This window comes from Tamandua tetradactyla, chromosome 6 (assembly GCF_023851605.1).
Source record: "Tamandua tetradactyla isolate mTamTet1 chromosome 6, mTamTet1.pri, whole genome shotgun sequence".
Lineage (NCBI taxonomy): Eukaryota > Metazoa > Chordata > Mammalia > Pilosa > Myrmecophagidae > Tamandua > Tamandua tetradactyla.
Genome location: NC_135332.1, coordinates 99,836,975 through 99,863,416, shown reverse-complemented (window position 1 = coordinate 99,863,416; position 26,442 = coordinate 99,836,975). Strand labels below are relative to the sequence as shown.

Here is a 26,442-nt window from a genome sequence, read left to right as displayed (position 1 = left end):
AGTAACCCTAATGAACATTTCTCTTAGTAGGCAAGGTAGATTTAAAAAAATCGAATTGAATTTGGGAAAAAAGTGGGGAATCATTCAGCATCACAAGTTGGCATTTACCTAGGTAATACAATTTTACTTTTGATTTCTGCATTTATCTGGTTATCTAAATGTGCTTAGAACTAATAAAATGTGCAGTTGGTGAAAAATAATGCATGACATCAGCAGAGTGTGGAATGTTAGCATGTGCTATGAAATTGCATTCCTCTTATGCTTTCTTTTCCATCATTTACCCATTAGTTCTGTTTAGAATATAGTCCATTCTTATTTTTTTTGTTTCACAGACTGGCCAAAATGGAAAGGACTGGATTCTACTCTCTTCCACGAAGAGTCAATGGGACTGGCTAAGATCAAAGTTTGAGGCTTTTTCCATCTGCTGTCAGGTATGTGTTGAACAAAAATCACTGCAATTCTATTGCATGTATGTTTAAAGTATTTGCTTGTTATGCATGTTATGAATGTGGACTTTTATTAGATATTGAGCGAGTGTTCAACCTTATATTTATTCTGTAGTTTTAAAAGCACCTATGATAACTAATTTGAGCTTTGTAATATGTTAAGATAAAGTATCATTAGCCATGAAAAAATTTCAGCTGGTCTTAGAAAAGTGTAATATTTGAAATCATGCAATCTTCATTGCTCAGTATGTACATCCAAAGATAACATAACTCAGTTGTTATTCCATATTGAGTACAATTTTAGTACAGTCAAATGTTGGTATATTGTTTCATGGTGCACTTTTAATACATTTTTTCCAATAACTTAAAAGTTGTCATTTTTCTCAGCTGTAATTATCTGCCCATTATGGTTGGATATTATGACACAGTAATGACAAATATGACCAGTCTTTGAAATATTTTCAGGTATTAGTGATATATAGGGATTTATATACTTTCCATTCTGTGTTGATTTTTTCTTTTTTTTACTGTAATTTTACTGAGATATATTCATATACCATATAATCATCCAAAGTGTACAATCAGTGGTTCACAGAATCATCCATATAATTGTGCATTCATCACCACAATCGATTTTTGAATATTTTCATTACTCCAAAAAATTTAAAATTAAAAAGACCACCAAAACATCCCATACCCCATATTCTTCCTTATTATTTATTTATTTTTTGTCTTCATTTTTTACTCATCTGACCATACACTGGATAAAGGGAGTGTCAGTCATAAGATTTTCACAATCACATGATTACACCGTAAAAGCTATATAATTATCCAGTCATCTTCAAGAATCAAGGCTACTGGATTGCAGTTCAACAGTTTCAGGTATTTCCTTCTAGCTATTCTAGTACACTAAAAACTAAAAGGGTTTTCTATATAATGCATGAGAATAACCTCCAGAATGACCTCTTGATTCTACTTGAAATCTCTCAGCCGCTGAAACTTTATTTTGTTTCATTTCTCTTCCCTCTTTTTATCAAGAAGATATTCCCAACCCCAAATGCCAGGGCCAGACTCATCCCTGGGAGTCATGTCCCACATAGGAGGGAGAGCAGTGAGTTTACCTGCAGAGTTGGCTTAGAGAGAGAGGCCTCTGTTGATTTTGCAACTGAAAAATTTATCAGCTTGCTTCCTACAATATTCTAAATAGGTACATAAAAGCCTCACATTAGGAAACCAGATATTCAAAGTTCATTTTTTTCCTGCGTTTGCAGAATGCCTTATACCAATTTACAGTTTTGTTACTAGCTGTAGCAGAAGAGTTGTTTGGATATTTCTGAGGGAGGCAGAGGAACTCTACTGAAAAGAACTTGAAGTTCTTGAGAGTCAGAAAATCTAAAACCAGAAGGAAATATATTATGTTAACATTAAGAATGTCTGTTGTATTAATTGTGTTAGCTTCTAAACTGAAAGAGGGAACTTTTTAGACAATTTCAACTGCACAAAGGCTCTACTTGTATCTACCCACTAAAGAAAGAAAGGATAATTAAAACAAATACTGATTACTTTATCCATGTACTTTATGACTTAAATCAAGCAAGTGAATAATTACTCTGTTTGCCTATTGAGCGACAGCATCTACATTAAAATACAATAGGACCATTGTAATATACACTTACTTTTACAAAAATGTAGATATTTAGAGGGTTGTTTTAGGCCCCTGGAAAAGTATAACTGAAATCTGCAAGTCAGTGTAATAGACCTAGGTTGTGAAGGCAGATGCCAGTCTGATGCTGAAAGACAATTGATAGAAAAAAGTGGTTTTTAATTTTTTCTGAATATATAATAGGATGAAAAAGCCAATTGATTTCATAGTATTTGATAATAGTCATTTAACCACATTCAGTTTTTTTTCAAAAGAGATTGCAGATATTATCGCTTTCTTTATTCTCTTAAAAGTATTGAAGACAAATTACTAAACTAACATTAACAAATCTTGAGGGCTCATTTAACTCATATATATCAATTGGATCTTTGGAGAGTTGGGTTTTTTATTTCTAAGAATTCAAATTTATAATATTTACTATCCCTCGTCTAAACATTTCAAAGAGATCAAGTCAATTAAAAAATATTTGTTTAAAAAACATGCTCTTGTGCGGGCAACGGTAGCTCAGTGACAGAGTTCTTGCCTGCCATGCTGTAGACCCAGGTTTAGTTCCTGATGCCTGCCCATGTAAAAAAAAAATGCTCTTAACTGTACAGTATCTACATTTCATGCTTTCTCGCAGCGGTGATCATGAATTGGAACTCTGACACACCACATACCTTTTCACCAATCCCAGTCCCTTTTGTAACAGTGTGCTCTTGCCCAGGTCCTGTATCCTAAGCCAGAACTCCCCACCTGCACAGTGGTTAGAGGTGTATCAAAAACCTTGGGGTCTTTAGCTCTTGGGGAGGCCCAGTGGCCCTGGCTCACCCAGTAACCTCAATGTGCCCAGTGAACATGATTGTTGTCTATGCCATGGAAATGTTAAGGCAAATTACTTTAAGCAGATCCTTCTCTCAAATGGCGAGGAGCCATGGCCTTCACCTACTATAGCAATAGAAGGTTGTGCCATTTCAAGAAAACTTGTTGATTATGAAGGTATACCATTTCTTCTCCTGCACTCAGAGAGTCCTCTGGGTGTGATGGCACTGGTGTGGAAGGGAAATTTCCCTTTGGGTGATGTGCTGAACTCTTTCAGGCCTCTGGTGTCTGAATTACGTACTTCTTCCATGGGCTAAATGAATCACAAGATGCCTAAAAGAGTTTTCAGTTGCTTATCTATAATTTCTCCATAGCACAGAGTGTGACTAGAGCTGACTTACACTAATTAAAATTATTCTAGACATTAAAATATTTACTGAAACATTTTTATGCTTTTAATTAGATTTTTATTTTCCACTCCTTTATAAAAATGGAAGCTTAATAATGCCCCTCTTAGGGTTACGTTTTGATACTTCCTGAGAGTTCCCCAAATCGCTATTGTTATTCCTAAGCACAATATTTGTCAAATGGAATTTGAGGGTGTGTGTGAACTGTTCATTCTGAGCAATGCATTTATATGTATTTTGACAAATATAAAGAAACCTGCAGATATTACATTAGACCAGCTGAATCCATTTTATGGTTTCTTTCTTAATTCAAAAGCATCACATAGCAAATAAAATTTTTAAAAATTAAGTTTAGTTACAAACTAGTTGTTTCTTATTTTTTTTTCCAGTCCCTTTTTGCTTTCTTTTACGACCACATGAAACTTGAGAAGCCACCTAAAGCTAAATCATTTAGTGGAGTTGGGCAGTTCCCAAGTGTCCAACAAGAAGGCCTGCTTTAGGCTGCGATGGCCACTGTCACTCCCGGTGATTTGTCAGAAGTAAGAGATACCCAGAAAGTCCCTTCAGGGAAACGTAAGCGTGGTGAAACCAAACCAAGAAAAAACTTTCCTTGCCAACTGTGTGACAAGGCCTTTAACAGTGTTGAGAAATTAAAGGTTCACTCCTACTCTCACACAGGAGAGAGGCCCTACAAGTGCACACAGCAAGACTGCACCAAGGCCTTTGTTTCTAAGTACAAGTTACAAAGGTATTAAACTCTATTTGTCTTTCAGATGATATTTTCTATTATGTTGGCCATTTTAAAAGCCGTTGTAAACGTATATATTTGTATACACATTTTTTAGCTGATTTGCAGAAAGGAATTGTTAAGTAGATTAGACATTGGATAGTTTTAGTATTCTAAATCACCTACTTTTGTGTGTCAGTATCTGGATTTTTTTAAAGTAAAATGCTTAATAAGAGTAGAATTTCCATTTGTACAAAGAAATTTCTGCAAGAAAAGGGTATGGACTGAGAATTTTTGGTTATGGACGTTTACGTGAGTATATTCAGTTTTGCTTGTTTGCTTTTGTAATGATAGCTAAAACCGCAAAAACTAAAAGTGGCGACTTAAATGGCTCAAGTTTTGCAATATTTAGGTATATTATCCTCATGGTATATTATGAGTTAAAAAGTTTCCATTATTAAAGGAATTCTATTCTAGCATAGTAGTCTAGCTTCCATTAGGAAAGTGAATACATACCATTTTGTCATGATAATTACTTACAGAATATATCTGTGTTTAAAGGCACATGGCTACTCATTCTCCTGAGAAAACCCACAAGTGTAATTATTGTGAGAAAATGTTTCACCGGAAAGATCACCTGAAGAATCACCTACATACACATGACCCTAACAAAGAGACGTTTAAGTGTGAAGAATGTGGCAAGAACTACAACACCAAGCTTGGGTTTAAACGCCATTTGGCCTTGCATGCTGCCACAAGTGGAGATCTCACCTGCAAGGTGTGCCTGCAGACGTTCGAGAGCACGGGAGTACTTCTGGAGCACCTTAAGTCGCATGCAGGCAAGTCGTCAGGGGGTGCCAAGGAGAAGAAGCACCAGTGTGAGCACTGCGATCGCCGCTTCTACACCCGAAAGGATGTCCGTCGACACATGGTGGTGCACACTGGAAGAAAGGACTTCCTCTGTCAGTACTGTGCACAGAGATTTGGACGGAAAGATCACCTGACTCGACATATGAAGAAGAGTCACAATCAAGAACTTCTGAAGGTCAAAACGGAACCGGTGGATTTTCTGGATCCCTTCACTTGCAATGTTTCTGTGCCTATAAAAGACGAGCTACTTCCAGTGATGTCCTTACCTTCCAGTGAACTGTTATCAAAGCCATTTGCAAACACTTTGCAATTAAACCTCTATAATACTCCATTTCAGTCCATGCAAAGTTCTGGTTCTGCCCACCAAATGATCACAACATTACCTTTGGGAATGACATGCCCAATAGATATGGATACTGTACATCCTTCTCACCACCTTTCTTTCAAATATCCATTCAGTTCTACCTCATATGCAATTTCTATTCCTGAAAAAGAACAGCCATTAAAGGGAGAAATTGAGAGTTACCTGATGGAGTTGCAAGGTGGTATGCCCTCTTCTTCCCAGGAGTCTCAAGCATCGTCATCTAAACTAGGATTGGATCCTCAAATTGGGGCTCTAGATGATGGCGCAGGGGAGCTCTCCCTGTCAAAAAGCTCTATTTCTATTAACGATCCCCTAAACACACCAGCATTGGATTTTTCTCAGTTGTTTAATTTCATACCATTAAATGGTCCTCCCTATAATCCTATATCGGTGGGGAGCCTTGGGATGAGCTACTCACAAGAAGAAGCACATTCTTCTGTGTCTCAGCTCCCCCCGCAAACCCAGGATCTTCAGGATCCTGCAAGTACGATTGGTCTAGGGTCTCTGCACTCCCTGTCAGCAGCATTCACCAGTAGTTTGAGCACAAGCACCACCCTGCCACGTTTCCATCAGGCTTTCCAATGAGAGTTCAGGACATGGATCTATTACAAAAATGTATATGTAGCCTTACCTTAGATGACCATTTTTATTTTAGTGCCTACTTTAAGACAGTATAAAAATGTTTGCTTTTGTATGATACCAGTTTTCATTAAGCCAGTATAAATAGAAAAGAGCTTTTAAAATGAGCTTTGGAACCATTTGTGTTCAGTTGTGTTTACCTGGTTATGTTGTCCTAATTCACTGCCAATTGTCATATTTTAAGTTTTTTCATATAGGAAAGCCATTGTTATTATTTAAAGTTTTATAAATCCCATGTTCACATCACATTTAGATCTTTAAATTCTCATTTCTGTCCAATAACAATGGTTCTGCCTTTTGACATTTGGCTCAAAAATACGCAGTAGAGTGTGAAGTTTGTAAAATTTTATGAATAACCGGAGAGTTTTAAAATTTTTACTAGCCTTCAAATTGATTTATAATTGTTTCATACAAACTAAACATCCACTTTGGGGAGTTAACAAATGTTTCTTAGGTTTACCATAATTTCAGGTCAGTATATTTTGAAGACTTCATACTGTCTGGCTAAATGGAATATTTCCTATCTATGTTATGAGCATATAAGGAAGGAGAAAAAAAAAACTAAACACAAAGCACCTGTATATAGGAAAAAATGAGTCTCCTAGTCAGGTGGCACAGCATACTTAATAGTTGGCCTTAAATTAGTATATAGGATATTTTGCCACATTTTGAGCTTCTTAGCTTGCTATCTTTCTGTTTAATAATGTTAATAGTGTATGGCATTGGAAACTTCAGGGTCAATATGTAGATCTCTTTATAATCTCTTCCACCTCTCATAGCCAAAAGGTGGGCCTAGAGCAGCCTGAAATTTATTCTGATTTCCAGTCCACAGTTGGTCTGCGGTCACAGAGCTGCATGGGCCTACACATGTGTTTGTCCCAGAGTGAATGACTCAGCTGGGTGGCTGGGTGTGGTAGGCTAGGTGAAAATCACCCAGTTAAACTTGGGAACTCCTCTAGGGATCATGTCCCCTGCTACCAGGATTGAAAAGTAGACGCTGCGGAAGTAAAGTTAGAAGCATATTGCGTATATCACTTCTTGCTGAATTTGATACATTCTTTCCCTTAAGAACCAAAAGCAGAAAGCAAAAACAACAAACCTGCCCCTTCATATTTTTTTTACTCAGTGTTAATTCATCTTTTGTTGCTATTTTCAGATAATAGAATCTAAAGTTAAATGTGTTAGGAGATTATTTGAGAAATTACCACAAAGTTTTAAATGACTAAAAATATATACAGTAAAACCCCACTTTCTAGGAAATTGGGGGTAGAGGGTTGTCACAAATAAGTTGAATTTATAGAGTGGAATAAAAGAACTTAAAACATGCTCTAAGGTAGTGTGCAAATAACAATCAAGAATTTTTTATTCACCAAATAAAATGATTATAATGGGCTTTCCTCATGTTGGATAAGCATAACCTTTTAGCCATGATCTTCTCCAAGGTCAAGTTTTTGTAGCTTTTCTAATTGTCAGTTGGGACAGTAACCTAAGAAACATCTATTCAGCACTTGTTAACACCTTATTTTGGGACCCTGTCTGTAGAGGTGGGGTAAAAGGGAGAGGTTTATAGAAGAGTATATATCTCTTAAAAAAAAAAAAAAAAAAAAAAAGAAGAAAGAAAGAAAAATATTTCTGAAGCACTCATTAGCCTTATATGGAAACTTTTTCCTCAGATATAGGGCCGGTTATCACTGCAGATTGAGATGTTTACCAAGAATTTCTTTTTAAAAAAATGAGTGCATATTACTGAATATAATGTTATTTAAAAGATTTGGGAATAGTATAACGTGTGGAGAAATGTAAATTGTAATAATGTAAATGGGAATTTCACTATACATATTATATATATACCCACACACATATATATATCGTACTTCATAGAATCAAAGTTACTTTCCTAAGGAGCTTTGGCTCCTGATATTTTATCATGCTCCTATTTTTTTTAATCCTAGGAGCAGTAGTTTTTATACTTATGTATTTATATTTTATTGTGAAAAATTACATTTTATTAAAAATTGTGTTCCAAAGGCATTAAAATTATATATGATAATAACGAAATACGTTTTTAAATTTTCAAACTGCTCCTAAGCTTTTGATTAGGAGGAGAATATTTGCGCTGAAAGTAGACTTTAGCTCTGCTTCATTACTGCCTCCTTTAGTTTCTATGAAACAGATTGCTTACCGAAATCTTTAGTTGAATGATTAGTGTTCAATATTGCTTTAATCACCATTTTAAAAAGGAAGAAGATTTGGTGACAGAGCACAAATAAGTAGAAAACCTATTTTTAAATAGAAGTCACAAATAGCAAGTGTGGAAGCACTGATTTATTCTGTGTATAAGTTGGTTAAACAGAAGTCAAATTAATGAACTAAGTTGGCCTTTAGGTAGATTGTATTTCACTGTTAATAAAAAAAAGAGGGGGAGTACCAGGATTTATGAAATATAGTGTTTTGGAAATGGGGACTAATGAACGAGATATATAAATATATATATATATATATATATAAAATTATATATTTTTAAGCCTAAAATGGAGAAATTCACATACATGGAGGCACATCTTTCAGGACACAGTTGTAAAGTCTTAATTTTCATACGTACACCTCTTTGCCTATTGCTGCCCAACAGACTTGAAATAACACTTCAAAATAAGAGAGAATTAAGCTCATTTGTTTTTAAAATTGACTGTAGTGGTCACTAAACTTTTTTGAAATGATTTCTATTAAAAATGAGGCAAACTCATTGATATTAATTGCACAATGTTCTAACAAGGATGTAATACAGAATTGGCTCTTTTTTTTTTTCCCTAGAAAAAAAATTGTCATTTGTTTTTATGGCAATTAGATGGGTTTAAGAATAATTAATGCCAATGCTGTTTTCATTCTCTAATGGCCAGCGTCATCATCCTTGAAATTTCTGGCAGTGCCTTAGCTTGGTAAAAGTGATCATCATTAAATAAAAATATTTTAGTTTAGGATTTGGACCTCAGACAAGATATTGAACCTCATTCATTTTGAACTTCCACTTGTGTGAACAAATTTGGTCACTAAACATAGAAATGTGAGAGTGGAAGGATCTTGGCACTGTAAGCAATATTATCTATTAATGTATACAAATATTAACTGTAGTTATTGGTCACTGTTAAAACTTTGATTTTAAAATCCTGTTACCAAGTTCAGTTTTTTTTTAAACCTTCAGTTGTCCTGGCTTATCATGTACCACTCTTTGTGCAGCTTTTAAATTTCATTTAGAGTTGTTTTTCAAGCTATGTATTTTTTTTCCTATTTGTTGCTTGTGCTTTATTATTCTTAGTCATTTGTGGAAATATAGTGATATATTGTGTTAATTTGGACAGTAGCGGTTTTTAAAAACCACATACTGACTGAAACATGAGCCAGAGCTGATTGCTTTATTAAGCTAATAATGAATGTTAAAGAGTACATATTTTCAGGATCATTTGTCTAGTAAGCAATACACATATTATAGGCCAATATTTTTTTTAAATAGAGCTTGGTCAACCTCTATATTACACATATTACAAGATATAGCACTTTCAAAATGAATCTAAACCTTTACAGAAACTTTCTCATAGGTTATGCCTTTTATTTTAAGACTTATTATAATTTGTTTCAAGTGCCATTAGATGATATAAATGTAGGCCTTTGATATATAATGCTTTGTGTACAAAAATGGTAGATGGTATTTTAAACAGGTACATTTTTACAGTGTTTTCTTATCAATTTGCTATATTGCACAGAATCAGTGTGTGTCTTTTCATAAGGTTTTACAATGGTTTATTTTTGTACAAGGTTTACGTGTCTCAAAGCACACTGTCTTCCCAGTACGTAAATTAAAACATACCAGTTCACCCAAGTTGCTTCTAGCCTACTGAGATCCATGTGACATTGAAGGAGATCTTTTCTATTGTTGAGTATTTGTCATTAGCAGTGGTAGGCTGTTATCTTTGACACAGAAGTGCATAAAGTTGAATTTGCCTTCTTTTTCTCATACCGTGTGCACAGCCATGTCTACAACACACATAATTCGTTGTGAGTACATATATATACAAAATTGTGATGTGTAGTTTTGTGCTAAAGATCCACACAGAGCTCCTTTGTGACTGTATAAAGCAAGATACTACTACAGGTATTGGTAAAGGCACACTTAGGTCTCTCTTAGACCTTTCTGTAACATTATCAATCCTTGAGGATGGAAGGCAATATCTTTTGATGTTATCTAGCTCCAGAAATGACACGGAACTATTGCTAATGTATAAAATGCTTCATTATATAAGCTTCAGTGGTACAGATGAACCAGAATGAATGTTTATCTTCTCAGAAACACTCCTTCAATATTATGTTGGGTTATGCTGCTAATGTAACTTGGGATACAACTCTTCATGGTGCTACAAACTTCTGTCTCATTCAGTTGTGTTTTTTTATCCATAGATAAAGGACTCCATTAGGTGTAAAGGTGTACAATATATTTTTATACTGTGACTTAATTTGTCATTAACAAATTTTACACCACCACAATGTATTCATGTGCACTTGCAGAAGGAAATCTTGGATGTGCAGATATTACCAGAACAAACCCAGCTTTTGCCCACAAGGGGACTGTAACTTAAATGAAAAATGGGCTTTATAATATGGTGTGGAGTGAAGAACATGCTATATGTTACTAACAGCCCTTTGAATTTAACAAAGACTGGGAATCCACTAGGAAATGGATTGCAACATGCCTGAACATAAGCTGGACTGCTGAAATTGTATTTTAGCTAATGAAAAAGTGTTTGGACTAGTATTCTTAAAATGTTATAAGGATAAAGCTTTGAGTCAATATAGAAAAGAAACAAAAATCTGCATTCCAGGCTGAATTTTGTATATTTTTATTGCATTTAAAATTGCTATTCTGTGATATTGGGAAATCAAATGGCTTATCATGTATATCATGTACTTAAAATGTATTCACAAACTACTGTTGTATTTGTATAAAATATAGACAAAGATCATATTTTTTGTGTGTGTATAAGCTCTGTAAAATGGCAGTCACATTATGAAGCTGCAGTGATACTACATTTTAAACATCCACATTCAAAAAAGCAAGCTATTTATTGTCCAGATACCCAGATATAAAATATTAACTTGCTGCTAATGAAACAATAGTACTGCAGCTTCCTGTGGCCTACAGTGTTATGTTTGCTGTAAGAAAAAAATATGTGAAGTTCCACAAAATATATTAATAAAATTATAGAATGGCTTTAGATAATGTAGATCTTCCTGAAATTTTAATAGATGATAATTTTCTCTTTGGTATAGCATCTTTTTCCCTTTGAATTTTAAATATTTTATCATTTTATAAATACAGGATTCGAATAGCTGGCTCTAGAACAATACTTTGTTGAACTAAATGTAAAATTCTAGGTTTTCTGTTTTAAAACTTGTGTGTTTTAAAGGAAGGATAGAAAATGTCAATTAAAAAAATGATGGTGCATCAAAACTTTAGTCCAGGTGAGTTTAGAATTCAAAAGAGACTAATAGAATACATAAATTGATGATGTTTCTAGTTCATGTGAGATAAAATTGTCATTTAGCATGATTGTCAGTACTGTAAATTATCCTTTTAGAAGTTCTTGGGCTGTTGCCTAAAATTTTGCTTGAGAAAGTTCTCAGCAATTCATCAGGACCAAAATAGCCAGCCACTGTCATCATTTCATTTACAATTCATCAGTTAAGCAGGCAGTAATGCAACTTCCACAGCAGATGTTAATCCTGAAAATTCGTTAATAATGTGATAGATTGTAGAAATAATTTTTTTTAAATGTATCTCATAATACCTCTTTCAGCATGATAGGGAAATCCTCCCTTTACCTCTGGTTTTCCTATCCCAAATCTCTCCTACTTTCAGTGGTTTAAAGAAAATGAACAGTGAATCCAAGGTTAACACTTACGTCCTCTTTTCTCAACATTTAAGTCCAGCAAATCTAAAAGTATTTTTTAAGTTTTAGAATTAATATTAAATATATTTTTAATTAACTCCATGGGTATGAAATATTTCCAGGAGTATTAACAAAGAAAAATGGTTTGTTTTTTATACTGCCCAAGAGTAGAATACTGCGAACAAGCCTGTTTGGGATTAATTCATTTAAGGTATAATTTCCCTTATGTAGAATGTTAATTAGAATTCCAGTTTGTTTATTGCATCATAGACCTGACAGAGCTAAGAGACTTTTTTCTAGTGTTACTGTTAAAAGCTAGCACTGATGGGTGGGCTATGGTGGCTCAGCAGGCAAGAATGCTTGCCTGCCGTGCCTGAGGACCTGGGTTCGATTCCCGGTGCCTGCCCATGTAAAAAAAAAAAAAAGTTAGCACTGATGATTTTTCATTAAGGAGAACAAGTTCAGTCTGGTTTTACGGAGAGCTTGGGTTTTACTGTAACTTTTCCTTAACTGAACATACATATAACAAACATTTCTTAAGCAAAAGGGCACAGCTTTGTGCTAAATCCTACAGGAGTTTCAGGGAAACTGATATCTGGGTATTTCCTGATATCAGTTGGTAGTCTTACTGAAATGATGTTAGCAAATTGCTCTGTTTCTAAAAGCTCATTAATATTCACACCCTCCTGATGACATTTCTTAAGGAGATTCCTGTAACCAGATTTTCATGCCTTAGGAATGTTCGTTGTGTAAGTAGGTTAATAACCTACGCCGTGCCCTACCTAGCTAAAGATTTTAAGTCCAGACAGCTTTTCCCACCCCAGGATTAATGGTGATCAGTGTCTGTAACAACTATAAACGTTTGCAAGCATCTTGAAGACCATTCTGTTTGAAGACTTCACGCAGATAAGTTCAGCTCTTCTCAGTTTTCTAAATTAAAATCCCTTTTGCAGTGGTAAAGCATTACTTACTGTTGTATTTTCTATGATAAATCCTTTCACATATTTCTTTAGACAGCAAAGAAGCATTCTTTCCTAAATATAAGCTTTATTGAGAGAGCTTCAATTTATTACTAGTTAGTGATTTTAAGGACTGAAAGTTCTCTTCCATTCTTAACAGCATCTGCCCCTATCCTCGTTTTCCTCTTTCATTTTCATATGGAAATGTTTCATACAGTAGAACCTGTGTTCATCCATCACTTTGCCTTTGGTCATCTTGTTCTCTATCCCTGGAATGCTTGTTTTCTCTCCACCTTTATCATCCCTTCCTCCGCATGAATTTCACATCCCGAAATTTTACCTACCTGCCAGCCATTCTTAAATGATCTCTCTTCTATCCACAAAGTGGTCTCATCCACTGAAAAGTAATGTATATTCCTTTTAAACATCTATTACAATTTCTTAGATCTTTTCTTTGACCAGATATCTATCTAACCTCTTCCAACGGCTTAGGGGCAACCCTTTCCTCCTAGATAATCAGCACCCTTGTTGGATGAATGACATTGACAGCTCTTACCCAAAAGATTAGGCCATCTTAATATTTAGGACACTTTTAACAAAGAAATGCTCTTCCAAAACTTGACTTCAGAAAATTAAGTAAATAATTTTAATATTTGGGTTATCTTTGCTGCCTAAAGAAGTATGATTTTTTTTTAAAAAAAAAAGTACCATTTTGTTCTCCCTTTCTGCATGAAAATGAACAAAGTCTACAAAAATGTACTGTTTTTTCAGAAGTAAATCACTAGATGTTTTCACTACAATGGACCAAAACTAGGGAGCCATTGAGATTTCTGATTCTCATAACTGCATGTCAAAGGCTTGAACCATAGAATCTTTAACTGTCTCAAATTTCTAGAAATAGAGTATTTATGTATAGTCTTGCATAGAGTCCTTGAGATTTCATCAATACCCAGGGAAAAAATTCTAATTTTGAAATCTTAATTCTCATTTAAATATTCATTTGTCTTTTCTCCTTAGCAATTAGGCCAGTGAATAAAAAAGCCATTTAAGGGGACCCTTTTGTTTGCTGCTTCTATCTACACTGACAAGGGATATTAATTTGTCCCTAAAAAAAAATCAAAGCCAAAGTTGAAAACTAAGTCAGACCTTTGAAAGTATCCCTCCATTTTTACGGGTAAATTCAGGGAAGTTAAGTTTGCTGTCCGAGGCCATACAGCTGAGGCCTTGAGTCTCTTGAGTCTCTTGACAGCTTAGGGCTGTTTCTATTCCCACTGGTCTCACATTTTCCCACTGGAGCAGCCCCATTTGAGGGGAGAGGCATAATTTAATATGCATGGCCACAGCATAAATGTCTTAATCTCATATTTGTCCTTAAAATTTCAAAGTCTGATGAGAAAATGAAAAGTGTTTGCCTTTGCCTCCCTTGCCAATAGTATTACTACCCTTATTTCACCAATAAAGGAACAAAGGCTCAAAGAGATGGTGACTTGCTAGGAAGTGACATGATTTAAAAGTCAAGATATTTGGCCCCAAGACCTGTGTCTTTACCACTATAGCTTCAGGAAAGTCAATATCAAGATGTTTCAGAAGGAGAGAAAGAACTAGGGATGAGAGGTAAGGAGGCAATATTTCCAACATAACATGAGGAATTTTCCCTGAGCTGAAGAAAGGTCCAAGATGAGAAATCAAAAATGTTTCAATCCTTGCTGAATAGGATTACAAAAAGAGGGCTATTCCACGAGACAATGGAACTGTGATGCACATTTTCACACCAAACAACCTAACATCAAAATACGTGAAGCAAAAGCTTAGAAATACAAGGTTGGTTAAGCCACAGTCTTAGTTAAGAAAATTTGGGGGCTTACAATGGTAAAGGGAAAAATAAGTATCCAGATACCTACAATTTGAAAGATAATCAGAAGACATTACTACAAACACTGATGGGTATAAAGTCATTGCAGTCATATCCTACCAAGTTGTCAAACAAGTGTTCAAGCAAAAACTGATTTCTGACATGTAAGGTTTCAAAATACATATATACTTTTAACTTTTTAATTAAAAATGACCCAAACAGGGCTGGCAACAGTGGCTCAATGGCAAAGTTCTTGCCTGCCATGCTGGAGACCCGGGTTCGATTCCTGGTGCCTACCCATGTAAATAAATAAATATAAATAAATAATAACCCAGACAGAGACAAATTGAATCAATATGGAGATTTCAAGAATACAGAAGATAAATGAGGAGGAAATGGTGGATTTTAATACATCATTAGATCTAGATTATCAATAATTTGCTAGTGAATATGATTTTTGAAAGTAATGAATCCTAATGTAATGCTAATAGTCTCAAACGGGTATTTCATAATCATAAGAGTGAATAGGGCTTGCATTTCAAGTTCTAATCATGTGAAAAGAAAGGAGAGAAGTCCTTTGTGTGTTAATTCTTTGGAGACTCATCCATAAACCATGTAGCAACAGAGCAAGCTGGAAAATCCAAGTTTGGTTGGAAAGGAGTTTAGAACAAAAGCATTTACCAGAGAAGCTCAATTTTTAAGAAACCTAAGGGACTCCCCCAAATTCTTGCTGTTAGAAAGAAATAGAGGAGAAGGCAATACTGGCTACACTTTGGCCTTCAAAAGTAGACTGCAATGGAACTATTAACTTCCCCACCTGGGAAATTCCTGACATTCTCTCAAGCATTGGGGCTCCCAATTTAAGAAGCCAAGCCCTTGATCATTTTTCTCTTTTTTTTTCCTTTTTTTAAAAAATATTTTTATTGAGAAATATTCACACATGTACAGTCCAACTATATTATACAATCAGTTGTTAACAGTATCATCACATATTTGTGTATTCTTCACCATGATCATTTCTAGAACATTAACCTCACTCCAGAAAAATAAATAAAAAGAAAAAAAGAACTCATACATCTCATACCCTTACCCCTCCCTCCCACTGACCCACATATTTCAATCTACTCAATTTTTGTCTTTTCTCTTCCCCATTATTTATTCATTTTTATGCTTATTTATTTTTTTACTCACCTGTCCATACCCTGGATAAAAGAAATATCAGATGCAAAGTTTTCCCAATCACACAGTCACATTGTAAAGACTGTATAGTTATACAGTCTCCTTCAAGAATCAAGGCTACTAGAACACAGTTCGACAGTTTTAGTTACTTACCTCCAGCCACTCCAATACACCAAAAACTAAAAATGGATATCTATATAATGTGTCTGAATAACCTCCAGGATAGCCTCTCAACTCTGATTGAAATCTCTCAGCCACTGAGACTTTATTTGGTCTCATTTCTCTCTTCCCCTTTCGGTCAAGAAGACTTTCTCATTCCCCTGATTCTGTGTCCTGGCTTATCCCCAGAGTCAGCTCCCACGTTACTAGGGAGATTTATACCCCTGGGAGTCATGTCCCATGTAGGAGGGAGGGCAGTGAGTTCACCTGCCAAGTTGGTTTACAGAGGCCACATTGAGCAACAAAAGAGGTTCTCTGAGAGTGACTCTTAGGCATAGTTATCAGTAGACTTAGCTTCTTATTTGCAGAAATAAGCTTTATTGGGGCGATCCCCAAGATTGAGAACTCAGCCTACTGAATTTGTTATCCCCACTCAAGGCCTTGATCTTGAGGCTGGCCCTTATGAAACTTACTTCTATAATAGTGAAACTAAGCCTACTTATAAATACACCTAAGAGTCACTCCCAGATAACCCCTTTGTTGCTCAGATATGACCTCTTTCTCTGTCTAAGCCAAACTCCACAAACAAACTCACTACCCTCTCCCTTATGTGTGACATGACTTTCAGGGATGTAAGTCTCCCTGGCATCATGGGACATGACTCCAAGGGATGAGAGTGGCCCTGGCACCAAGGGATTGAGACTGCCTTCTTGACTATGAAGGGCAAAATAAATGAAACAAAATGAGGTTTCAATGGCTAAGAGATTCCAAATAGAATTGAGAGGTCATTCTGGAGTTTAATCTTATGCAAGCTTCAGCCAGATATTACAAATTGCCTTGGTATACCAAGCTCCAATCAACAGGTTTCCTGAAAACCCTGAAGAAAACCCAGGGATCTAGCTAAGACTCTATAAAAGTTTTGCTTATCAAGTTTACTTTTCAGAAACTTAAAATCTCCAGATTGTTCCTATGCCAGATAAGCCCTGAAACTTAGAGGTACCAGTCTGTCCCAGAATATCAACCAGATGCATTCCCTATAATGTCTACACCCCTTTTCAACATGAAGAAGTTAGAATAGTCATTGCCCAAATATCTCTGAAGATTGAATGATCAAATGAGAGGGAGGAGTTGTAACAGAGGACTTAGGATTTAACAAATGACTATGACTACTGAATCATTATATAGATATTTCTTTTCAATTTCTAGTGTATTAGAACAGCCAGAAGGAATTTACTCAAATTGTGGAACTGTAACCCATGCTATGCTTTGAAATTTGGTTATAACTACTTGTTAAACAGAACTTTGAAATGTATCATATTTCTGTATATCTGTTATATTTAATAATTAAGAAAAAAACCTAGACTTCAGGGTTGGAACCAAAGACAGCAATTCAGTTTCAGTGGACTGGACTTGAGATAAGTAAGTCTCAGCACCTCCTGAGTTGCTGACAAATAGGATCCATTCGTTTATTCTACAAACATTTATTGGGCACTATGCACATGTTTACAGGAACTGAAAAAAGCACAGAAAAACACTAAGGTCCTATTCTCATGGAATTTACATTTGTTCTGGTTTGAAACTATTATGTACCCCAGAAAAGCCATGTCTTTTTCCTGATCCAATCCTGTGGGGGCAGCTGTTTCTTGTAATCCTGATTCAATACCATAGGGCAGAAATTCTTTATTGGGTTATCGCCATGGAGATGTGGCTTACCCAATTGTAGATGTGGCATTTTGATTGGATGGAGATGTGACTCCATCCAGTCCAGGTGGGTTTTGATTGGTTTGCTGGAGTCCTTTAAAGGGAGAAACATTTTGAAGAAACCTCAGATACAGATGTTTGGAGAACAGTTGCTTCAGAGCTAACAGAAACACAGATATTTGGAGATGCTTGGAGCACAGACAATAGAGCAGATGTCTAGATACAAGCAAGCTCAGCAGATGTGGCCACGGGATGCTGTGCAGGCCAGAGCCTAGAGTTGTGTCCCGGGGGAACTAGGTGAAGGCCCACAGATGCTTAGAGAGGAAAGCACGGGCATCAGAGGCTAGAAGCAGAGAAGACAGGCACAGGGGCCAGCAGATGCCAGCCCATGTGCCTTCCCAGCTGACAGAGGTGTTCCAGATGGCATCAGCCTTTCTTGAATGAAGGTAACCTCTTGTTGGTGCCTTAATTTGGACATTTTCATGGCCTTTGAACCAAACTTGTTAACTTATTAAATTCCCTTTTTAAAAGCCATTCCATTTCTGATATATTGCATTCTGGCAGCTTTAGCAAACTAATACAATGTTGAAGTGAGTTTCCAAGAAATAAGAGTAAGCAGGTTCCCTATTCCCAGCCATAATACTCCCAAAATATACTCAGGATCCTGCCAAGAAACTATACCTCCTTGTTTGCTTCCAGTATGTGGGATTTGATCTCAAAAGTAGAGAGCCATGCCCACTGAGCCAACCTCAATCCCTACCCACTCTCTACTAGCACCATGGTCACCATCAACAGCACAGGAAAAACTGAAACATTCTCCATCTGGTTTGGCAAGAGTGCACAGAAGATGAAAACTGCAGAATGAGCTGAAAAGGGAGCTTCTCCACTCCTCACGCCCCAGACCTTCATCCCACCCCCCACTCTCCTTGCTTCCCATCCTCACTCTCCACCCCAAGCAAAAAAGACCTTGATAGGGAACTGAGCTTTAAGTTTCTGAACTGTTTGGTTCAGCTTTAACTTTGAGAGGGAGCAAGAAGAGGACTTAGGCCTGGCCTAACCCAGGGTCCAGGATATCAGGGCAGCCCAAGACATTCTGAGTGCAGGGGCAGAGGTCAATTCACCAGGGGGAAGGAAGCCATGGAAAAACCACATTGTGAGGATGGAAAAGTTATAACCCACAAATGTGGAATATATATTATTTAAACGTTCAGAAGACACAAAATCTGATCACGTTAGGTCACATATCACACAAAAAACAATAAATGCCCCCTACCAAACATAGTAAGAGAATCCAAAGGACAGAGCTGAATATTAATTCATCAAATCCTTTTAAATATTTATGTATATTGCCAGATTGCCCTCCTAAAAAAGTAGCACCAGTTTACCTTTTTACATTTTCCTAATTGGTGAAATTGAGCATTTAGATATGCTCAATTTATATTTATATATGCTATTTGTTATATATATAAAACATATTTATTTATTTACTAAATTCTGTTTTTCCAGATGGATACTATCTATCATATTGTCACTTTCTCTGTTATCAGGATCTTGAAATGCCTAAGGGATTTGGGGGCATAGAGAGGAATGCATATTACTATTTGTGCAAGTTCTTAGCTAAATATGTTAAATTTCTAAATATATTAAACAAAATTCTCTCAGCATGTAAATATTACTAATACAACCCATACACCAAAATGTATTAACTGTATATAATATATTAATACTAAACATTTGAATACAAACATTACATTGAATTGCTTAAACATTTAATAAAGATTGATACTAATGTGCAATCATTTTATTTCCAGTTCTTGACTAGAAAGCATCCTTGATCCTAGGTCCCTAATAACTGATCCATTGGAAACATTCTCAGGAGTAGAATTACTGGGTTGAAGGGCAAACTTTTAATTTTAATGGTTTTTACCAACTTGCTCTCCAAAAAGACTGTAACACCACATTTGAAGCACTTCTCATTTCCTATAACAACGTGTAAAAATATTATTCCCCTCCTTCCTACCAGTGCATAACCATGTTCTTTTTGGTACTGCCTGTCAACAGGAGTAAAGAGATAATGCATTTTAAGTTAATTTGCATTTCCCTTACTAACAAAGACTAGCTAGTGTAGCAAGCAAGCTCCTGGCAGCAAGCAGGCCCCTCCTCCCATAACTCAGCTTTTGCAAGCCTTCCTGGGTCTGGCCAACAGCAAGCCAGCCAGTCATCTCCCTCAAGTGTAGCCAGTTGCCAGCAGCTAATCACCACCCTAGAGCTTAACCAATTGCCATATTAGGAAGAAGCTAGCAGCCATTCTGTCCATAAATGCCTTGTACCAACTAGTGGCAGGGGCTCAGGCTTTCAGAGGCTACTGAGCTGAGTCCTGTGACCATAGACTAATAAAACCTATTTCCTGAAACTTGGGAGACTGGATCCTAGTTCACTCAGTTTCTGCATAATGTTCCTGGAGGCCTGCAGCCTCATTCTTGATTACATGCTCCAGTCCTGATTTCGGGTAATGTTCCTGGTTTTGCTCTACACTAGTAAATGTGAACATCTCTTCACCTACTTGGTAGCCATTTGGATTTTCTCTTTTATGAATTGCTTATTTATGTACGCTTAGCTCTGTTTTGTTTGTGTGTTTGGAAAGTGCTTGGGCTGGAAATCGGACCCAGGTATCCCACATGGCAAGCAGGGATTCTATCACTGAACTACCCTCGCACCCTCTCTTATCTCTATTTTTACTAGATGTTTTGGTTCTAGTCTGTTCTAGTTTGCTAGCTGCTGGAATGCAACACACCAGAGATGGATTGGCTTTCAATAAAAGAGGATTTATTTAGTTAACATAGAGTTCTTCAGAGGAAAGGCAGCTAATTTTCGACTGAGGTGCTTTCTTACGTGGGAAGGCACAGGGCAATGTCTGCTAGCCTTCTCTCCAGACCTCTGGGTTCCAACAACTTTCCCAGGGTGATTCCTTTCTGCATCTCCAAAGGCCTGGGCTGAGCTGCTAGTGCCGAGATGAGGTATGCTGAGCTGCTTGGGCTGTGCTACATTGAGCTCTCTCATTTAAGCACCAGCCAATTAAATCAAACATCATTCATTGTAACAGGCACAACTCCCACTCAACTGCAGATGTAATCAGCAACAAATGAGGTTCACATGCCATTGGCTCATGTCCACAGCAGAACTAGGCACCTTCACCTAGCCAAGTTGACACCTGAATCTAACTACCATATAGTCAATTTGTAAGATTTCTTCCTATAATAGAGAAATTTATCATTTGTCATCTGCATTATAAATTTTTCCAGATGTATCATTTTTCATGCCTTGGTATCAAAAGATATCACAGATACCATTTTAAAGTTTTAAACTTTCATACAATCTAATATGACTAAATTTTCTTCTATGACTCTATACTTCCAGTCTTTATTATATGGGATAGATTCCCAGAAACAGAATTACTGTAGGGTATTTGTATCTCCCCTACTCCCGAGATTTTCTTACAAGATTTTCATTGCTTTACTTGTTATATTAACACTTAAACCTATTTTTTAATCAGGTGTAAGGTAGTGATAAATTTTAATTTCTTCCAGATAAGCAGGCAGCTGTGCTGGCACTACTCTATCAAATAGTCCATCTCTTTCCATGTGTTGAACTTCCACATTACCCATATTTATTTCTCAGTGTCTGCTCTGTCCGTCTGATCTATTGTCCATTAATGTGCTGATTCTGTACTTTGCTTACAATGACCTTAGGGAAGTTCTGATAAATGGTATGGCAAATCTCCCTTCTCTTCTTGTTGATAGTTTTCTTGACTGTCTTTTAGGCATTTGTTGTAACATAAGTAACTGAAGACTATTTTATTCAATTCTGGGGGGAAAAAAAACCCTAGTGATTTTAATTGAAAGTTACATGATATTTAGATATTGATTTTGAGAGAAATGATTTTATTTTTTACTTCTGATGCAATGTGGATAAAGCTTTGCACCCAAGAACATGGGAGACGTTCCCATTTTTAAAGATTTTGTTTAGTGTCTTTTTTTTTGGCATACAGTGTGGGTTTTGGGGGGGGGGTTTGTTTGTTTGTTTGTTTGTTTTTTGCATAGGTAGGCACTGGGAATTGAACCGGTCTCCGGCGGGCAGGTGAGAACTCTGACTGCTGAGCCACCTTAGCCTGCCCTAATGCCTTGTAATACTACCCCTAAGCATTTCTTGATAAAAATTATTCTTACCCGATTTAAAGTTTGTCAACCCATTTCATGTCTAGATTATTACTGCTAAAACAGAAGAAGGCTGTACTAGTTTATTTGAACATTTTATTTCCTAACTAAACAACCAAATTCATGTATTTATTCTAATTAGTTGTGTTTTTCTCTTGTCTCCTGGGCTTGCTAAAATGTGCATTCGTGTATCATCAGCCAAAAGAAACTTTTATCTATTTTCTAATGTTCCTCCCTGTCACTTCATGTTCTTGCTTTAGTTCATTTACTAAAACCTCCAAGAAAATATTAAATAATAACGGTGATAGGCATTGCTGCCTTATTCTGGGTGCTACTTGGCTGTGGCTTTCGTTTTTTATGTGAAAGATATTTGCTGATAGTTTTTGGTAAATTCAAGTGTTTTTCTCCTATCACCTCAAATCTTCCGGAAGCACCTTATATTCTGTAAACACCAGGCGCTAAAAATGACCGGGTTAATCTGCAGGAGCCCTAAACCCAGCTGTGGCGCCTCGGGTTCCTTCTGCGCTCCAGGAGTCTGGCCGGGGAGCCTGGGGCAGGGCGGGTCCCCTCAGCGCCTCGGAAAGCTCCGGGACCGTGGGCGCCAGCCCTGGTAGACCCCTGCGATCCCACAGGACCTCGTGCCCCCACGCTGCCCCCAGCCCCCGGCATCCGCGGCCCCCTCGCGGGTGGGAGGCCCGAGCGGCGCAGCGCCGGGCGGGAGCGTGGGAACCAGAAGTCGGTGCCGGAAGTCAGGACTCTAATCCGCCCGCTGCCCCGAGACCCGGGCATTGCCTGGGTACCTCCCGTTCGGCTCCCGGCCAGCAGCCACTGTCTGCGCCCGGGACTCGCGAGCTCTCTGCGCCCAGGGCAGCCCGACCAACAGACTGTCTTAGACGCGGGCGCCGCCTATTCTGTAATAGAACCGAGGGTGGTCTATTACACTCAACGATGACATTTACGTCTCTATTTTACTTACACCTTTTATTAGGACTGGCTGCTGAATTTTAGGAAATGCCTTTTCAGCATCTGTTGATTTGCTTGTGTGGGTTTCCTCCTTCGGTGTATTGATAATGTATTACATTGATACTGACCTTATATTAATACAAGTTTGCATTCCTGGAATAATCCCTGCTCAGTCATTGACACATTGCTGGATTCTGTTTGAAACTTTTGCCTCTCTATTAATATGTGGGACTGACACATGGTTTTATTTTTACTGAATTTGTGAGGTTTCGGAATTTAAGTTATTCAGGGAACTGAAATAATGGGGGTGGGCATGGAGAATAGTTCAGAGGGTTCATCTTTTCCCTGCTCTAGAATAGTAACTGTCATCGAAATTAGCTGCCCTCTAAAGAGTAGGTGCATCTTGATGTATCTTTTCCTCTCGTCGGTTTCTACTGACCTTTCCAATCTTTAGTATTTGCTCGCTTCAAATGTTCCAGTCCTTCTTGGATCAGTATCGGTAGTTGGACTTGCCAGAAAAGTCATGCACATATTTGCTGCCAAAATTGCATGTTGTGTTTCTCCTATGATGCTCTTTTATCTCCACTGAAGCTGGAAGACCTCAGTCTCTCCCATTATGGTCCTCCTAATTTACTCTCCCCTCGCTGACACAGCAAAAACGATCAAAATCCATTTGTTGTTAACCTTTCTTTGCTTGCTTTGAATCCTTTTTTTTTTTTTTTTGTAGTGGCTTAGAGTTGGTTTTTAATATTTCAACTAATCCAACAGTCTGTGCCCTTTTTCCCCCCTGAACTTTTTATTATGAAATGAGTTCAAACTTGACAGTTGCAAAGATAGTACAAAACTCACACAGAGAACTCCAATATGCCCCCCACTCAGATACCCTGAATTACTGGCTTTAACATTTTGCCACATTTGCCAATGTTTCCCAGACATTTTAGAGTAGGTTGTATACATCATACCCCTTGAACAATTACTACTTCCCTGCACATTTCCTAAGAACAAGGATATTCAGTTATGTAAGTGCCTTAAGTATAGGTATCAAGTTCAAGAACTTTCACATTGATGTAAAGGCTACATCTATATTCCAGGTTTTCATATGTCTCAATAACGTCCTTTTGAGCCTTTTCTCCTCCATTATTAGATCCCAATACCTATACAATGCATCCAGTACCATATATTGCATATAGGAATCATTTTTCTCTTTAGATGCTTTTTTTTTTAACTGTGGAAACATATATACAATATAAACTTTCCCATCTCAACCACTCCCAGTCATACCATTCACTGGGTGCTCTTGCCATCATCCATTACCAGAACTCTTCCATCTCCCCAAACAGAAACCCTGCAACCAATTATACATTAAATCCCCATTCAGCCTGCCCCTGTCTCTGGTATCCTGTACGCTACTTTCTGTCTCTCTGAATCTGCATATCCTAGCTATTTCATATAAGTGGAATCATACACAGTAAGTGTCCAGTTGTGTCTGACTTATTTCACTAAACCTGATGACTTCAAACCTCATCCACGTAGTGGCATGTGTCAGCACTTCATTCCTTTTTGTGCCTGAATAATTTTCCATTCAATGGATATACTACATTTTGTTTATCCATGTATCTGTTAATGGGCACATGGGTTGGTTCTACCTTTGGGCAATCATGAATAATGCTACTATGGTGTTCAAGTTCTTGCTTTCAGTTCTTTTTGGTATAAAGCTAGAAGTGGGATTACATAGATACGTGATAATCCTAGTTTTTTGATAGGCCTACTGTTTTTCAAAAAGGCTGCACCATTTTACATTCCCACCAACGATATTCCAGGATTCCTATTTCTCCACATCCTTGGGTGGATGTGAGGTTCAGTCTTTGTCTTTTAACAAGTTAATTCAATCCATTTACATTTAAGACTGATTTATTTATTTATTTCTTCTGTCTTATTCTATATTGCTTACTTTAAGGACTTTTTTCCTCTTTTTCTCTTATTTTCGTGAGTTCAGTAAAGTTGTCATTTGTTCCAATTCTTCCCTTGTTAATTTGGATGTTCCTTAAAGTGTTTTCATTCCATTAATCATTTCTGTTCCTTTCCTTTCTTTGTTAATCAGTCAAATATAGCTCTTCTTTTATTAGTAAACAAAATACCAACTATTTTCCCCCACCGGGACATATTGTTTCTTCTGGACACCATATCCATTCTCCTCACTCCTCACCCGCTTATTCCCAAAAAGATGCTTTACCTCCCCCACCCACCCACATAGCCCCTCCACCAAATAACCCCAATACGTTGGCACCATATTTATCATGGATTAGTTTCCATAATTCTATATGGCCATCCAGTGCAATGATTCATTCAAATAGTGTATCATTAAGTTCTAGAACTGCCATCCAGTTCTTTTTTTAATCATTTCTATTTCTTTGCCATAATTTCCTTACTAATACAATGAGCATAGTTCCTTTATTTCCTCGAGCATAGTTATAACAGCTGCTTTAAAATCCTTTGTGATTGGGTGGGCAATGGTGGCTCAGTGGTAGAGTTCTCACTTGCCATGCCAGAGACCTGAGTTCAGTTCCCAGAGCCTACTGGTGCCATTAAAAATAATAATAAAAAAAAATCCTTTGTGATCATGATTAAAGAAAAGAGGAGGTGACAGATTTTTAAAAGGGGAATAAAAGAATTGTAAAACAATGCTACATACAAATCTTTAGAGCAGATTTTGAATATATAGAGGAAATGGATGCTTTTCTAGCAAAATAGTAACTATCAAGACTCAAGAATGAGTATAAAATTGGAATAAATCAGTTACATTAGAGAAGAATGGAAAAGTGATTAAAAATCTATTATGTTAAAAAAGCAGAATCTGTCAGAGAACTGACACAATATTACTTATAAATGTACTATAAAACTGCAGTAATCAAGACAGTGTGATATTAGAGAAAGAATAGACAAATAGATCAAAAATGGCAAAACATCCAGAAGACAGCATAGGAGAAAAAGTTAGGTGTCCTTAGGGTGTTTTTTTTTTTTAAATAGAGCACCAAAAGCACAAGCCATGCAAGAAAAATTTGATACATTGGACTTCATTGACATTTTAAAATTAATAAAATAATAAATAATAAAAATATTTATGTAAAGAAGGGGGAGCATTTCCTTTGTGAGTATAGTGTATTTGTAAATAAAAATTAATTCAAACATCTTAAATGTATGCTCTGTGAAACACACTGTTAGGAGAATGAAAAGACAAACCACAGACTGGGAGAAAATATTTTTAAAACACATATCTGATAAAGAACTTGTTTCCACAATATGCAAAGGACTCTTCAAACTCAACAATAAGAAAACAAACAACCCAATTGGAAAGTGAGCAAATGAGCTGAAGACACCTTACCAAGAAAATATATAGGCAGCAAATAATCATATGAAGAGATTCTAAACATGATATGTCATTGTGGAATTAAAATAGCAGTGAGATACCACTACACACCTACTAGAATGTCTGAAATCTGAAACACTGACACCACCAAATGCAGAATATGGAGCAACAGGAACTCTCATTCATTGCTAG

General features: G+C 36.7%; 1 protein-coding gene across 13 annotated transcripts in view; it reads left to right on the top strand.

The window, feature by feature from the left end:
• The window catches only part of PLAG1 (PLAG1 zinc finger), a 50,713-nt gene extending 39,541 nt beyond the window's left edge, over positions 1 to 11,172 (top strand). For 9 of the 13 annotated variants that reach the window (XM_077166786.1, XM_077166789.1, XM_077166787.1 and 6 more), the window contains 3 exons: positions 333 to 431; positions 3,707 to 4,065; positions 4,606 to 11,172. In XM_077166786.1, coding sequence (XP_077022901.1) covers positions 3,824 to 4,065; positions 4,606 to 5,863 — 1,500 coding nt within the window. In that variant the 5' untranslated portion in view covers positions 333 to 431; positions 3,707 to 3,823 and the 3' untranslated portion in view covers positions 5,864 to 11,172. The remainder of the gene's footprint in view (positions 1 to 332; positions 432 to 3,706; positions 4,066 to 4,605) is intronic. The other 4 variants (XM_077166794.1, XM_077166793.1, XM_077166791.1 and 1 more) reach the window with 3 other exon arrangements.
• The last annotated feature ends 15,270 nt before the right edge of the window (positions 11,173 to 26,442 follow it).